This window comes from Phoxinus phoxinus, assembly GCF_949152265.1.
Source record: "Phoxinus phoxinus genome assembly, chromosome: 19".
Lineage (NCBI taxonomy): Eukaryota > Metazoa > Chordata > Actinopteri > Cypriniformes > Leuciscidae > Phoxinus > Phoxinus phoxinus.
The window spans coordinates 11413380-11427348 of record NC_136894.1 but is presented as its reverse complement, the minus strand read 5'-3'; the positions used below and the strand labels follow the sequence as shown (position 1 = coordinate 11427348).

The window sequence follows — 13969 nt, the reverse complement described above, 5'->3', positions numbered from 1 at the left end:
GTTCTGAACGCAGTAATGATCACCATTTCACAACACTCGGCTGTGGCCGACTGGAAAGTTGTTATGTTTACAAGATCCCAAAGGGTTAAACACGTGCATGTAAATGATTCTCTAGGCAATAGAGCTGGGACTAAACTGTTATGAAAAGCACCGAGAGCTCCTTGTTATTTGTTTGCTTAGTTTAAGCTGTAGCCCTACGGTCAGTAAAAAAAAAAACGGGGAAAAAGACCAATTATGCCAAAAACAAGGGTGAGAAGACCAAATTGTTCAAATAACACATCCTCCAGTCCATATCGTTAGAAAAATCCAGTGTTTGGATGATGTCAGAACTTGCGTCTATCACGCATGCGCACAATTAAAACGAGCGTGATGCTGCTCGCTCGGTAAATTACAGGAGTTGACAGCGTCAAAAGAAAAGCCGAACGCTGATTGTTTAAATCGACTTGAAGCGCACGTAAGACCAGGAGAATCAGAAAAGTTCAGCAGCACCGGGCGGACGCATTTGATTTTCCTTTTATTGTTATTTTTTAGAGATACATACTCTTTCAGCATGAGGATCCCTAACAGAAAACTACACACGGCGGTGGACGGAGGAGACTCGGGCGTTTCAGCACACTTCAAAAATCCTTTCGTACACGAGTTGAGATTTACTCCTCTGCAGAAACTCAAGGTAAAGTAACTGTAAACTATAAACCACGATCCCCCCCCCCCCCCCCCTCCCCCCTCACTGACTGAATACATCCGATGTAGAAAGAGTGAAACGTTTAGCAGAATTTATGGGTGCTATTTCATGTTACAGCACGCTGGATGTGATATGTTTGGCTCGTCGTGCGTCATCTGCCAAAAATGCAGAAAATCTTCATGAGTGTCCCCAAATCGACAGACTGGTTCAAATCTTTAAGCAAGTAGGCTATACGCTGCAGGTTAAATGTCAGACTTAGTTGTTGTTTTACTTGCGTCATTTCTTAGGATACAGTTGCATGTTTGTTTGTAACGTAGCCTACAGCTGTGAAATCTATATTATTGTTGTTAGATTCAAAAGTGCTGATCTATGGGGTTTGACGCGCAATTCAAAGTGAACCGAAAAGCATCCGGGCGTACCTTGTTTTAAATACAGATTTATAGATACAGTTTTTTCAAGACTGTCCAGAATGGATTTCCGTAGTGGTCAGCTGTTGTTATAGTATGAATCACTGAGTGTGTGTAGGTCTTGTTTGCCTGCCTGCCCACCGGGATTGGGCAAGAGCATAATTGACAAGGGATCAGGGCAACCAGGTTCCTGGCATCTAAAATTAAATTAAATAAACAAACTCACACTGGTATACGTAGATGGTATACTTTGTGACTTATATGCTAACCAAAATATGCCCATAGTGCACTGCAGAATATCTTTTTTTTATTGGTATTTTGATATCACTTGCATGAAAAGCGTTATTTATTTCCTGGCACTGGGTCACCATTGTCCTAGAAAACCTGGAAATATCAGGCAAATTCAAAATTGTGATTTTTAGGCTGGGAAAATTCACTGAAAAGTCATGGACATTTCTATAGTAAAAAATACAGCCTTTGCATCATGTATTTCTTCAGCTAGAAACTACTCTTTGTTCATTAAACTTATTTTCACAAAATGTATGATCAGGGATAAAAGTAAGATGCACAGTAGCACTGAAAAATAATGACTCCTTAAGCATTTGTATTTGTATTTTTTTTTGTAGTTGCGTAGTGTTTTGTTGTAAAGCTGGACATTCCATGACAGGGTGAATGCTAAAATTAATAATTCCTCTGCACCTGGATTAATATTCTCATATTTTATTGATATGTTATATTATCAAAGGCATTTGTCCATGTTGGTCTTGAAAAGGGAATATTAAGCTTGTTTTAATTTGTTGTAGCTAACTGTATAGACTGACGCATGATTATGGGATGTGTATCCATCCAATTCTGAGTGATTATGGGGTTTGTAATGGTTTGTGTTTTTAGTAAGTTTTTTTTTGTAAACGTTTGGGTAGGTTAAGGTTGCCTGATCCATTCCATACAGATCATAGATCAAAGTTTATAGTGCCATACAACGATCAGGAACAACATTAAACCACCTGCCTAATATCGTGTAGGTCCCCGTCATGCTGCCAAAACTGCTTGAGTCATGGACTCCACAAGACCTGTGAATGTGTCCCGACTCCTGTGGCACCAAGACATTAGCAGTAGATCAGTCAGTTCTCAACCTGCGGCCCGTCACTAATGCAAATGCGATGCACGATTTGACGACCACTTTTCAAAAATTGCTCCATCATGTCTCTGTCCAAACATACCGCACCTTTTTTAAAGAATGATCACTTTCTACGTACGCCAGGTGACCTGTAAATGCGGAAAAAAATTTCCATTGCAGTTTTGCGAAATATTGCTTTTTCGAATTGCCTGAAAATCCTCCTCATGCAAGCGTAAAAACCTTTTTGCGATATATTTGTGAAATTTACGTGTTTCCATTGGGTGTATTTTCAATTCGCAAGTTCAATTTGAAGGGTAATGGAAACGCTGCGAGTTGAGCCTGGGTTGCCCATGACCCTCACACTGGTTCACCGGTTGTCATTCCTTGCACTACTTTAGGCTCTAACCACTGCATACCAGGAACACCCCACAAGACTTGCCATTTTGGAGGTTTCCTCCTGACCCAGTTGTCTAGCCATTACTATTTGGCCCTTGTCGAAGTCATTTAGACCTTTTTGCTTGTCCATTTATCCTGCTTCCAACACATGAAATTCAAGAACTGACTGTTCACTTGCAGCTTTAATATATCTCACCTATTGACAGGTGCTGTTGTAACCTAATCAATATTATTAATTAAAAGTCACCATGAAATCAAAATTAACATGACAATTTTTTTTTTTTTTTTACAGAATGTTGCAGTGTTTATTATGAATGATTTATCCGTCATCCTTGCACATCATTATTTAAAAAAAACAATAATATGCCCTTGTAATCTTTAAAGGGGTCCTATTATGCCCTTTTACAAAGTATTAATTTTGTTTTTGGGGTGCACTAGAATATGCTTTCATGCTTGATTGCTCAAAAAACACAATATTTTTCACATATTTTACATTATAGCACCTCTCTCCCCAGTCTGAACGCGCCGAACAGTTTCTGTTTCGATGAAGCCCCTCCTTCTGAAAAACACAATGTGCTGCTGTGATTGGTTAGCTGGCCAAGTGTGTTGTGATTGGCACCACTTAGCAGAGAAGCGTGTTCGGAAATGTCACGGCCCTACCATAAACAAGAGTTTCATCTGCTCCGGTGTAAATATTAAGGATGCCATCAATTTCAAACCAATTCAAGCCTAATTCAGACTTATGAATGTTAACTTACAAGAGGATCATCCAGAACTGATTTCATGCACAGACTTTGCAAAGCACGGATTTCACAGGACATTTCAGAGAAAAAAAAATTTTTTTATATACAATGTTATCCACCATTTAATCATGATACTCTGTAATCGATCACAAAATCATGGTTCATTTCCTAAGGGGCAGTGATCTTACAAAAGTGAGAGCTCACAAAAGCTACAGAAACACTATCAACACTAATGTTGGCTAGCAGGCGAGCGGAGCCAAACAGCTTTGCCCTTTGTTTACATCGTAGCAACGACATAAAACTTATAATTGGAACTGTTAATAGAACATGCAAATACAAACAACAGATTGTCCCGACAAAGTGGGAACTGCTCCATTTTAGGAGAAGCTTTTGTGCATAGCCTGCATTGTCTCTTAGGTTCTGGAAAGGTGTCCTCCGTAAAATGTGCAGCACACAGATGGGGTTATAATGTTCAGGAACAGTGTTTAAAATACATTTTTACCACCCTAAGTTCATCAGCCTTAGGAATGTCAAACAAATACATTTTGTAAAAGGGGTTGAAATGTCTCTTTGACATCAGCTCAACCAGGCCTCAAACCTTTTTTTTTTTTGCGTAGGGGGTCAAATTGACCTGGCATGCTGTGGTTTAAAAATAAATAAATGATCAATTAATACATTTATTTATTGAATATTTCATGAATTCTTTGTAACATCCGTTTCAATGTAGTTTTCATATTTCTTGCTCCTAAGATGGGGGAACGTTTACATTTTATTTTATCACTACCCCAAGAGTGCATAAAGGGGGTCAAATTGACCCTTATTTATTTTGTATGGAGTTTTGACTCAATCTAGTATAAAATCCTTCACAACTGACTGCAAACTGGCATTCAGATCTGCGTCAATCAGTTGGCAACGCCAAACTTCATACAATCCAATCAATTCCCAATGACAATCTCAAGTCTCATCCTACTTTTTTTTTTTTCTTCTCATTCCAGAATCTGTTTCACTTGGATATACTTCTATAATACGGAAGAAAATACTATCACAACTTGTTTCTTTTTATGCCACCTTTAAATAACATCTCACCACTTTCCTCATGTTGAGACTTGACAAAAGTCAAGCGTCAAACACCAGTGATTGGATTCAACCACCCGCCCCCCCATGTCCTGCTCTCCCTGTTTAATCTCGATCCTCTCAGATCCTGTTGTTTGAGGGGAATAGAAAGCAATGACATCAGTTGCTATCAGGCAGGAAATCCACAAGAGCCCCTGATTTGATAAATAGATCCACTTATCCTCACATTTCAGTAGAGAGACCCTTTGAAAGGGGACAAGTACAGTCACATTTCATAAATCTGATGAGGTCAGATAATTGGTTACTTGGATATCTCTCTCGCTCTCATATATTTTCTAATATAACATTCTTAAAAAAACAGCAGTTTGAAGGATCCAAAATAGGCAGTGAGGATTCAACTGATTTCTAAATGCATCAGACTCAAAGATAAATGGACCTTTGCGGTATTATGTAAGTGATAATAGAAATAGGGCTGCACAATATATCGAAATTATCAAAATGTCGCAAATGTGTATATAGCAATATGCATATCACAACTGCTTGCAATAACTGGGGTCATGAACAAAAGACAAAGAGAAAATCACTCGCTGCTCTTGGCTGAATAACTTTTGTAGCTTTAAAGGTACAATATGTAAGAATTTTGTAATAAAATATCCAAAAATCACTTGCACAGTGTGATATATTTCCTGCAGTTTTGTACTTACAATATCCCCAAAAAAAGTCTTGAAATATTTTTTTTATTTCAGAGAAATTCCAATTTTAAATAATGGCCTGTCCCTGAAAAAAAATATCTCCAGACAATGATGCAATATCCGCGCTATCCTCTGTTTCTGCTCGTACTGCCATAGCCATGGCGTAACCCTGGGGACATACCTGGACAACTGCGTAGGCTCAATATCGGCGTGGCGTTTTTCAGATGCTGAGAGCTCTACGTCCGTGACAAACTTGGACTTGACAGAGCTTCACGAGTCACGACTTGACAGCGACACCACTCTTGAACATTCTTTATTAGACAGGTGAGCAAATGTACATAAAACAAATCAATGTTATATAGCTCACCATGATGAAATGTTAATATAATCTATATATAATCTGTATGTTATTCTAATGTTGATCTTTCTAATGTTGAAAGAACTAACACATAGAATAACATTATAACTTTCAACACACTCAATTGCTGTTTAGTATGATGATAGTGTAACGTTAGACCAAGTGAAACAGCGCTGCGTTACCTCAAGTTTAATTCGTCAAATAAACTGACCTGTGTGAGTAGTTTCTGTTAGGCCTTCCTGAAACCCTAAACCCGTGGTTTACGCTGATGTTAAAATAACACTTCTTATGCTACAGTAAAACACTGCTGTTCACTTTCAGAAGTTGTGGGGATGTTTTCTTGTCACAAAAAGAATGTAAAACATGTATGTAGGTTACATAATTTTAAATATATTTTTAAGATAATTTAAGTTTATTTTACACACTTTAAGCGTTATCGTATTTTTCTTCAATATTGTGCAGCCCTATTTAGAAACACTATGAAAAAGCATAACATCTATATTTATAGCATTTGAATCTACTTGCCATATTGGAAATGGGTGAAAGCAAGTGGCACCTTTTATTTGCCTATTGTAGGAAACTTCTTCAGACATACGTTCTTGGAGACGTAATTGGCATTAAAATGTTAAAAGCCTTGCTGACAGTCAAGTGGCAAGCTGGTAAAATCAATGAAGACCAATAGATATATCATGAGTAGGTTTGGAAAAACATTTGCATGAATGGTCCATCACGGAAACCCACTCTAGCTCACTCGGGTTTCTGTTGTTTCTGGCATTGCTTCATGCACGCATAACGACAAGTGTTCCTTTAGTGCTTTTTTACAGTTACGTAATGTATCTTTGAGCAACTATGGTCAAGACAAGCAGAATTCCTCAGATTCTCTGTAACTGCTCGAGCTGTAACATGAGCTTTGTCACTTTACTGTGACTGTAGGCACTGTAAGTCTTAGTATGTTTCCTGCAGTGAGCATAGAGCTTATGTTGTGTGGTACAGTGGGATCCACCGATCCAGGCAAGCAAGCAATGATTATGTCAAAGATCAAATTTGAATAACAGATGTATTAAAGGGATACTTCACCGCTGGAAAGATGAATGAGTATTTAAATTGGGTCATGTATGTAGTAGAAATGTGAAATTATTTTAGAAGTTGGTGCCTTCTAGACAGAGAAGCCAGAATTTTTTTTTTTGGCTCATGTGGATGAAACACAAAGACTCCCAGAATGCACTTGCTTCGCTGCACTACGAGGCTACGCCTACCGAGGTTACAGAGGCCAGTATCGGAAGAATTGATACAAATAGGTTACTAGTTGACTCAACTGAAAAGACGCCGTTTTATAGTAAATTTCCGTAACGAGTCTGCCCGGGATATTCCTCCTGACCGGGTCTTTCTCTCTGCTGCAGCGGCTGCCTCTAGTTCCTCCATCGTCCGCAGCTGTTCCTTGTTGTTGCGGCCTGTGCGGGTGGCCACGAGCGTCAGATTTCGGGATGTACGGGATTCGGCTTTTGGTTTCTGCGGTCGCCATTCATTATGTTTACATGCACGCCTTTTGTTTCAATCGATTGGTGAATCTGAATGTAGTGTTTACATGAACGCTAAACAAGTGATCGGTTGATGTGCGTTTTAGCATTGTGAAGCAGAATCCATGACCTGCAAAGCTGGCACAGACCTGTCAGTGTCAAATAATGTAATAATGGTTATGTTGCGTAGTGAATGGCGGCTGTGGAAAGCAGGAGCCGAGTCCCGGACATTTTGGACGATCTTGAGGTCTGGTGCGCGGGTCCGATGCGCGGATGGTGGGGGAGCGGGAGGCGGCCGGAGCAGCTGCTGCAGCGGAGAAGCGAGACCTGCTTGGCGGTCGGGAGGAAGAGCCCGGGCAATCCCGGCCAGACATGTCCGTGAAAAATAGGACGTATGGTCACCCCTACTACTCGGCTTTCATCACAGAGCAAGAACCCTGTTAGCTTAAAAAAAAGATGGCTATCCCACCCACTATGGGCGGGTTGGAAACATGCGGAACTAGCTCTGGCCAGGAAATACTCCGATGACGCAAAATTACTAGTTTTGCGTCATAGGAAGATTTTTTTTCTACAAAAAAATACATAAATCTCTCGTCTCAGGGGGACATGAGGCAGGGAAGCATGGTCATTTGAAAATACTACAGGTTTTCTACTGATACAAAGCTTAATGCTAATCGGTGAAGTATCCCTTTAAGTAAATACAATAGTTTATAATAAAATCCAAAGTATTGTAGCTAACAGATGAAGATTGTGAAGATAAGAGTATAGAGAAAGAAGGACAAAAGAAGTAAGATCTTTGCAGAATGAAAGGAGAGGTAGAAGAGATGAAGCAGAAGTAGCTACCACAGATTGATGGCCATATACTAGCCTATATCTGTAGGAAAAACTTACATCTCACTTAACGATCTGTTGTTGGTCTGTTAAGAAAGGTCAATCTGAATTATCCATTGTGTCAGTAATATATGTCTTCCAGCTAAAGGGTCGTGACTCGTGATAGGTCGCCGTGACCGTTGTAACTTGCAAGAGAGACAGAAATAGATGCAGGAGGTGTGGTTTTAACTCCTTCTGAAACAAAAGAAAGCAAAGCTTGCACATTTCAAATGTCAAATCTTGCATTAAAAAATATTATTACAGGAAAGGTGCATCTAGTATCACGAATCACAAATTCTGAGAACATCGTCACAGTTATCGGCTTTCAAATATAAAGAATTGTCGGTTAACGATCTCGGGAAAAATGTTCATATCGGTGCTGGTGCATCCCTATTGTTAGAGATAACGATTGATGGTGATCGGAAGGGAATGTGGAGTAAGCAAGAGCTGCAGGATCTCCTCAACCGCACGCGGCTGTGAAGTGCTCGCATCGAGACGAGAACTGATCATAGTTGATGCTCTCTAGAATGATTTACAAGAGTCATTTGCCTTGCAATGATGCATGATGGAGATGGCATGGCAAACAGTGTAATTGACCAAGACAGACCCTACAGCTTCCTGCTGTCATGTCTCCACACACTCTTTTATTGGTATAATGTGATGATCGTTTACAAAGCAGGTTTGGGTTCTGGCTTAGGTAAATGATCATCTGGGAGTCATTGAGATTTGTAAGGGCCTCAAGCTCCTACAATGCTTAGCCTCTACCTAGTCTGACAAGTGAAGTCTGTTTACATAAATAAATGTGGTTGATCAGGTTTGAGCATACGTTAAGTATGCTATACGTTGAAAAAAAATTAAAAAATTAATGTGGCCATGCTTCTCTCAAAATGAAATTGTTCTTAGCATTCATTACAGCAGAATATCCATCCATCCATGTTCTTCTGCTTATCCGGGGCCGGGTCGCGGCGGCAGCAGTCTAAGCAGAGATACCCAGACTTCCCTTTCCCTAGACACTTCCTCCAGCTCTTCCGGGGGGACCCCGAGGCGTTCCCAGGCCAGCCGGGAGACATAGTCCCTCCAGCGTGTCCTAGGTCTTCCCCGGGGTCTCCTCCCGGTGGGATGCTTCCGGAACGCCTTCCCAGGAAGGCGTCCAGGAGGCATCCGGAACAGATGCCCGAACCACCTCAGCTGACCCCTCTAGATGTGGAGGAGCAGCGGCTCTACTCTGAGCTCTTCCCGAGTGGCTGAGCTTCTCACCCTATCTATAAGGGATCGCCCAGCCACCCTGCAGAGAAAGCTCATTTCGGCCGCCTGTATCCGGGATCTTGTCCTTTCGGTCATGAGCTGTAGGTGGGAGTAGGAACATAGATTGACCGGTAAATCGAGAGCCTTTACCACCAGAATAATACTGACAAATATAGTGCAAATATTGTTAAAATAAACATTGTCAGAAAGATCAGTAAATATTTTTTTCAGTAAATAATATTTATTCAGCAAGGATGCACTAAATTGATCAAAAGAGGCAATAAAGACATTTACAATGTTGCAAAATATTTTTATTTCAAATAAATGCTGCTGTTTTGAACTTTCTATTAATCAAAGAACAACTGTTTTCAACCTTGGTGATGATAATAATAAGAAATATTTCTTGAGCACAAAAATCAGCATATTAGAATTTGACTGGAATTTTTTTACCATTACAGGAATAAATTACATTTTAAAATATATTGAAATAGAAAAGTTATTTTAAATTGTAATAATATTTCACAATATTACTCTTTTACTGTATTTTTGATCAAATCAATGCAGACTTATTTTATTTAAAAAAACATTCTTCCTGAACTGACTGTTAGTAAAATTGTTTAACATTAAAATTATTTACATTAAAAAAACGTAGGCCTATCTATTTATGTATTTTGGCATGTGGCTTCATGTGATTGCAATGTGACTTGACGGGAGAGCTCAGTTGCTGAGCTCGTGCAAACATATCCACGTTGTGTGTTTATTTTGTCGTGTTTATTTTGTATATTAATATATTCATCTCAGCAGCATCATGGGTGGCGTCGAGATGTTGGCTAACAGCACTGCTCAGGTATTTTGAACTCCTTTTTACCCCCAAGCGAAGAACAATAAAGAAGTTTGCAACCAGTTCTTTTTACTCGGACCAGTAAGCAACCACCTTGAATACCCTGAGAAAGCCATAGCAACCACTCATAACACCTTAACAACTTTAAGGTCAGGCTCTTGCGTGGGCTTCGTTGTGACTCTAAGTAGCTCTTAACCCTTCTCAAAGACACAAGCATCGTCTGCCTGCTCTTTTACAGCGCTGCTAAAAGCATCAGATGCAGGTTAGGGTGGAGATGGGCTTCTTAACCAGCACATCCCCCTCGCCCTCCCTCAGGCTGAAGCAGATGGAGAGTAGACATGAGGGGGAGGCTGTTAACAGGACCCTATAGGCTGGGATCAGGGCTGCGCCTCTCACTCCTGGGACATTATACAGTGGGTTGTTGGGATGGGGAAGGTTGAGACCGGGTTATAATTCTTATTCTCAGCAAATTATTTCAGCTCTTTCTTCTGTTCAAAAAGTAAGTATTTGTGTTTTTTTTTTTTTATCCCATAGGGAATAAGTGCTTTTGTATGTCTTTCACTTATAATACATTTTACACTAGCTCCTTCTAGCTCTCTGCTGCTCCCTCCCTTTCCCAAGAGAGCCATCGCCTCAGCCTCTAGCTCAGTTTAATCTTTCTGTCAGGGCAGACTGCAGGAGTTGACAGCAGCTCTAGATAAATAAATAAACGCTAAACCAGCCACACAGTTCATCTCCTCCTAATGGGTGACCCCATCCACTTTTAATCACCGCTCTCAGGGAGATGCTCCGCTCCAGCTCTGATCTCACGATGACAACCTTAGTCCGTTGTGTCATAGCTTACTGCTAGTAAATTTAACAAGATGGGTGTCATTTTACAAATGAGTTGTTTGTGAATGAGAGAGACACAGGAATAACCTTATTCTAGGCTCAACAAATGGAGCAGTCGTCAAGAAACTCACGCTTTTCGTGTCACGTGTCACAGTCGATTTTTCTTGGAAATTGGAAGCACATACTCTCAGGCAGATTAAATATTCATTAACCATTCCGGGTCTTAATGTGAGCTCGTTCCTGTCTTCTGCTTTGTCATTGGTTCTTGCGACATTCTAACCAAAAAAAAAAAATCTCAATTAGCTTTTAGCTGCAATCAACAAAGTTTTTGTCCATATATATTTTTTTTACTCCAAGCTTCAACAAGATTGGTTCTTAACATGATGATTTAGCCCTCTAAATTGTATTATGTGTTCTCAGATCTATAGCTATAGGAGTTGTTTGAAGCTTTTTTTTATTTTTTATTAAGTATATATTTTTTATTTTGCATGTTTGTATTTTAATTAAAGCAAACAACATGAGAAATATACTCCAGAATTAACCAAGTTTAACCCTCTTGTTTGGAAAATTGAATTGAAAGACCCCAATTGAAGTCTTGCTAGCTAAAAAATAAATACAATAAAATAGTATCAGGTTGAAACTGATAAATTTCCCTTATGGGAACTAATTTAATAACAGTAAAAAAAACATGTTCTTTATGGGGGAAAAAAGGTTTTATATACTGTGTGTATGTGTGTGTGATTATAAGTCAATTATAAGTCAATAAGTCAAATTAAAATAAACAACTGGAAAAAAGTGTGTGAAACTACATTTTTTGTGTATGTATATGTATATATATGTAAGGAATAATTGACGACAGGCCGTTGAATTATTATAAAAATAATGCACACCCGAGGTGGTAATGCGGTCACGACGCGAAGCGAAGCACCTCGGGTGTGCATTATTTTTATAATAATTCAACGGCCTGGAGTCAATTATTCCGCTTATACTACAGTTACCACACCTCGAAATATTGTTCAGATTATGTATTTCAAGACGTTTGTAAAGTTTTTGTCATTAAAACGCTCTTGTATGTAGGACTAATTCCTTGCGCATCTAAACCCATGCTCCGTTGCTAATTCTAAAACGTCATTTTAGAGTTAGTAACGGAGGTTTGAGCCGCTGATAGCAGAGTAATGCTGGACACACTTAACGACTAGAAACATTCTCTGACTGTGAATGCAGCAGAACACCACTGTGAACACAGACTGAACGCGCTGAAAACGCGTGCATGATCAGTCATAACATAAGTATCAAATTACATTCATAACCGGCCTTAGAGAGAAGCATGTGCGTCAATATTATTATTTATTTATTAATTCAATTCGTTTGAATTAATTCGTTCATTCTTTTTTTCTATTAGTGACAGTAGACTAGACTAATAAATGAAACACAAAGCCCTTTTAACAAGTATAGGCCTATCAATTTTATTTATTTGTTATATTATCTTCAATAATTACGAAAACCCGTGCAACAGGACTATCAATTTATTTAAATATTCAGTTTAATTTTCTATTGATTATGAATAGGACTGTTTACTTTATTTATTAAAATTAAACTGCATGTTTTCATTGATTGTGAAGTTAGACATTGAAAATTGCAGATCAAGCGCATGGGGCTGCAGCTTTTTCTTGTTATGAATTGTATCATATTGTCCGTTATTACAGTTGACTACGCGAAGTGATTTGGAACTGTAATGAGGTCAAGACCTGCCGGAACTTCTTTAGCCGTGCGGTTCCCTGAAAATAATTGCACACCTCAGAACGTTCGTCAACCAATCAGATTCAAGCATTCAACGGCCCTGTAGTATAAATATATATATATATATATATATATATATATATATATATATATATATATATATATATATATACATATACATACACAAAAAATGTAGTTTCACACACTTTTTTCCAGTTGTTTATTTTAATTTGACTTATTGCTTAACTTTACAATATATTTTTGCCTAAGTCAAGTATTCCTCAAACTGAAGTCACATTTCTGGACAAGATAATAATTACTTTTTTTTTTTTTTTTTAAGTGCACAGCTACTTTGTGGTTAAACAGTGTTAAAGCTTAAATAATATATGTCTACTGGGTTTGTTTAGGTCAGAGGAACATTAAATTTTTTTAAGTGAAAATAATACATTTTTACTATTCATTTTATATGTACAGCATTAGAGTCTCTGGGATCACAAATGTTACATGAACGTCAACCGAAAATGAGTGTTTTAGCACAAACTTCTGCTTATCATTGTGAGCTGAGGTCTTTAGATGTAAACCATTGATAGGAACATGAGATATCTGTGGTCAAGAGGTCATCAGAAACGCTGATGCAAACCTAAACTTGCTCATCCGATGATGTATTGTACCAGTGTACAGTTGAGAAAAGCCTGGTAAACATGAAGTTGGGTGTGATCATCAGACACAGGATATTCAGGAACATTGAATCGAGTTTGCAGGATAAAACTGTTACAGTACAATGCTTTCGTGTAAAGTCCATATCAGATACTATGATCTCTCTTTCTTCTGCTTTTAAAAACCCTTTCTCATGGGAGAAGCATCTAACATCAGTTGAAATTTATCTCTTCCTCAATTCCTGTTCCCTCTTATGTCCTCCTTATGTGATCCTGTTTTCCTGATTTGGGGCGACAGTGGCTCAGTGGTTCATGTAGATTGTCTACAAACCGGAAGGTTGGTGGTTCAATCCCCGGTTCCACCTGACCAAGTGTCGAGGTGTCCTTGAGCAAGACACTTAACCCCAGCTGCTCCCGACGAGCTGGATCGCCTTGCATGGCTGACACCGCCGTCGGTGTATGAATGAGTGAGTGAATGGGTGAATGTGAGGCAATATTGTAAAGCGCTTTGGTGGCCATTGGGTCTGTGAAAGCGCTATATAAATGCAGTCCATTTACCATTTATAGAAGCGTGACGTGATGTCCTTGTGCTCTGAGCTAATGGTTCTGTTAGTGCAGTCATGAATGGCTCACCATACGCATTTAATTCTGGCATTGCAAAAGCATAATTGGATTTTATGTTATTGTGAACTTTGTAGAAATCAGTGGTCTTGAATCATGCTAATGTAAAATGTTTATGTTTGCTATGTATTAAATGTTAGTACACACAAACACTTTTCTTTTCTAAATCCACATTTTGA

General features: G+C 38.9%; 1 protein-coding gene across 2 annotated transcripts in view; it reads left to right on the top strand.

The window, feature by feature from the left end:
* Positions 1–298: 298 nt before the first annotated feature.
* Positions 299–13969, top strand: part of lpcat1 (lysophosphatidylcholine acyltransferase 1) — a 29966-nt gene continuing 16295 nt past the window's right edge. The window contains exons 1-2 of one of the 2 annotated variants that reach the window (XM_079591774.1): positions 299–454; positions 532–670. In XM_079591774.1, the coding sequence (XP_079447900.1) occupies positions 551–670 (120 nt within the window). In that variant the 5' untranslated portion in view covers positions 299–454; positions 532–550. Of the gene's footprint in view, positions 671–13969 lie in introns of both variants that reach the window. The other variant, XM_079591773.1, reaches the window with a different exon arrangement.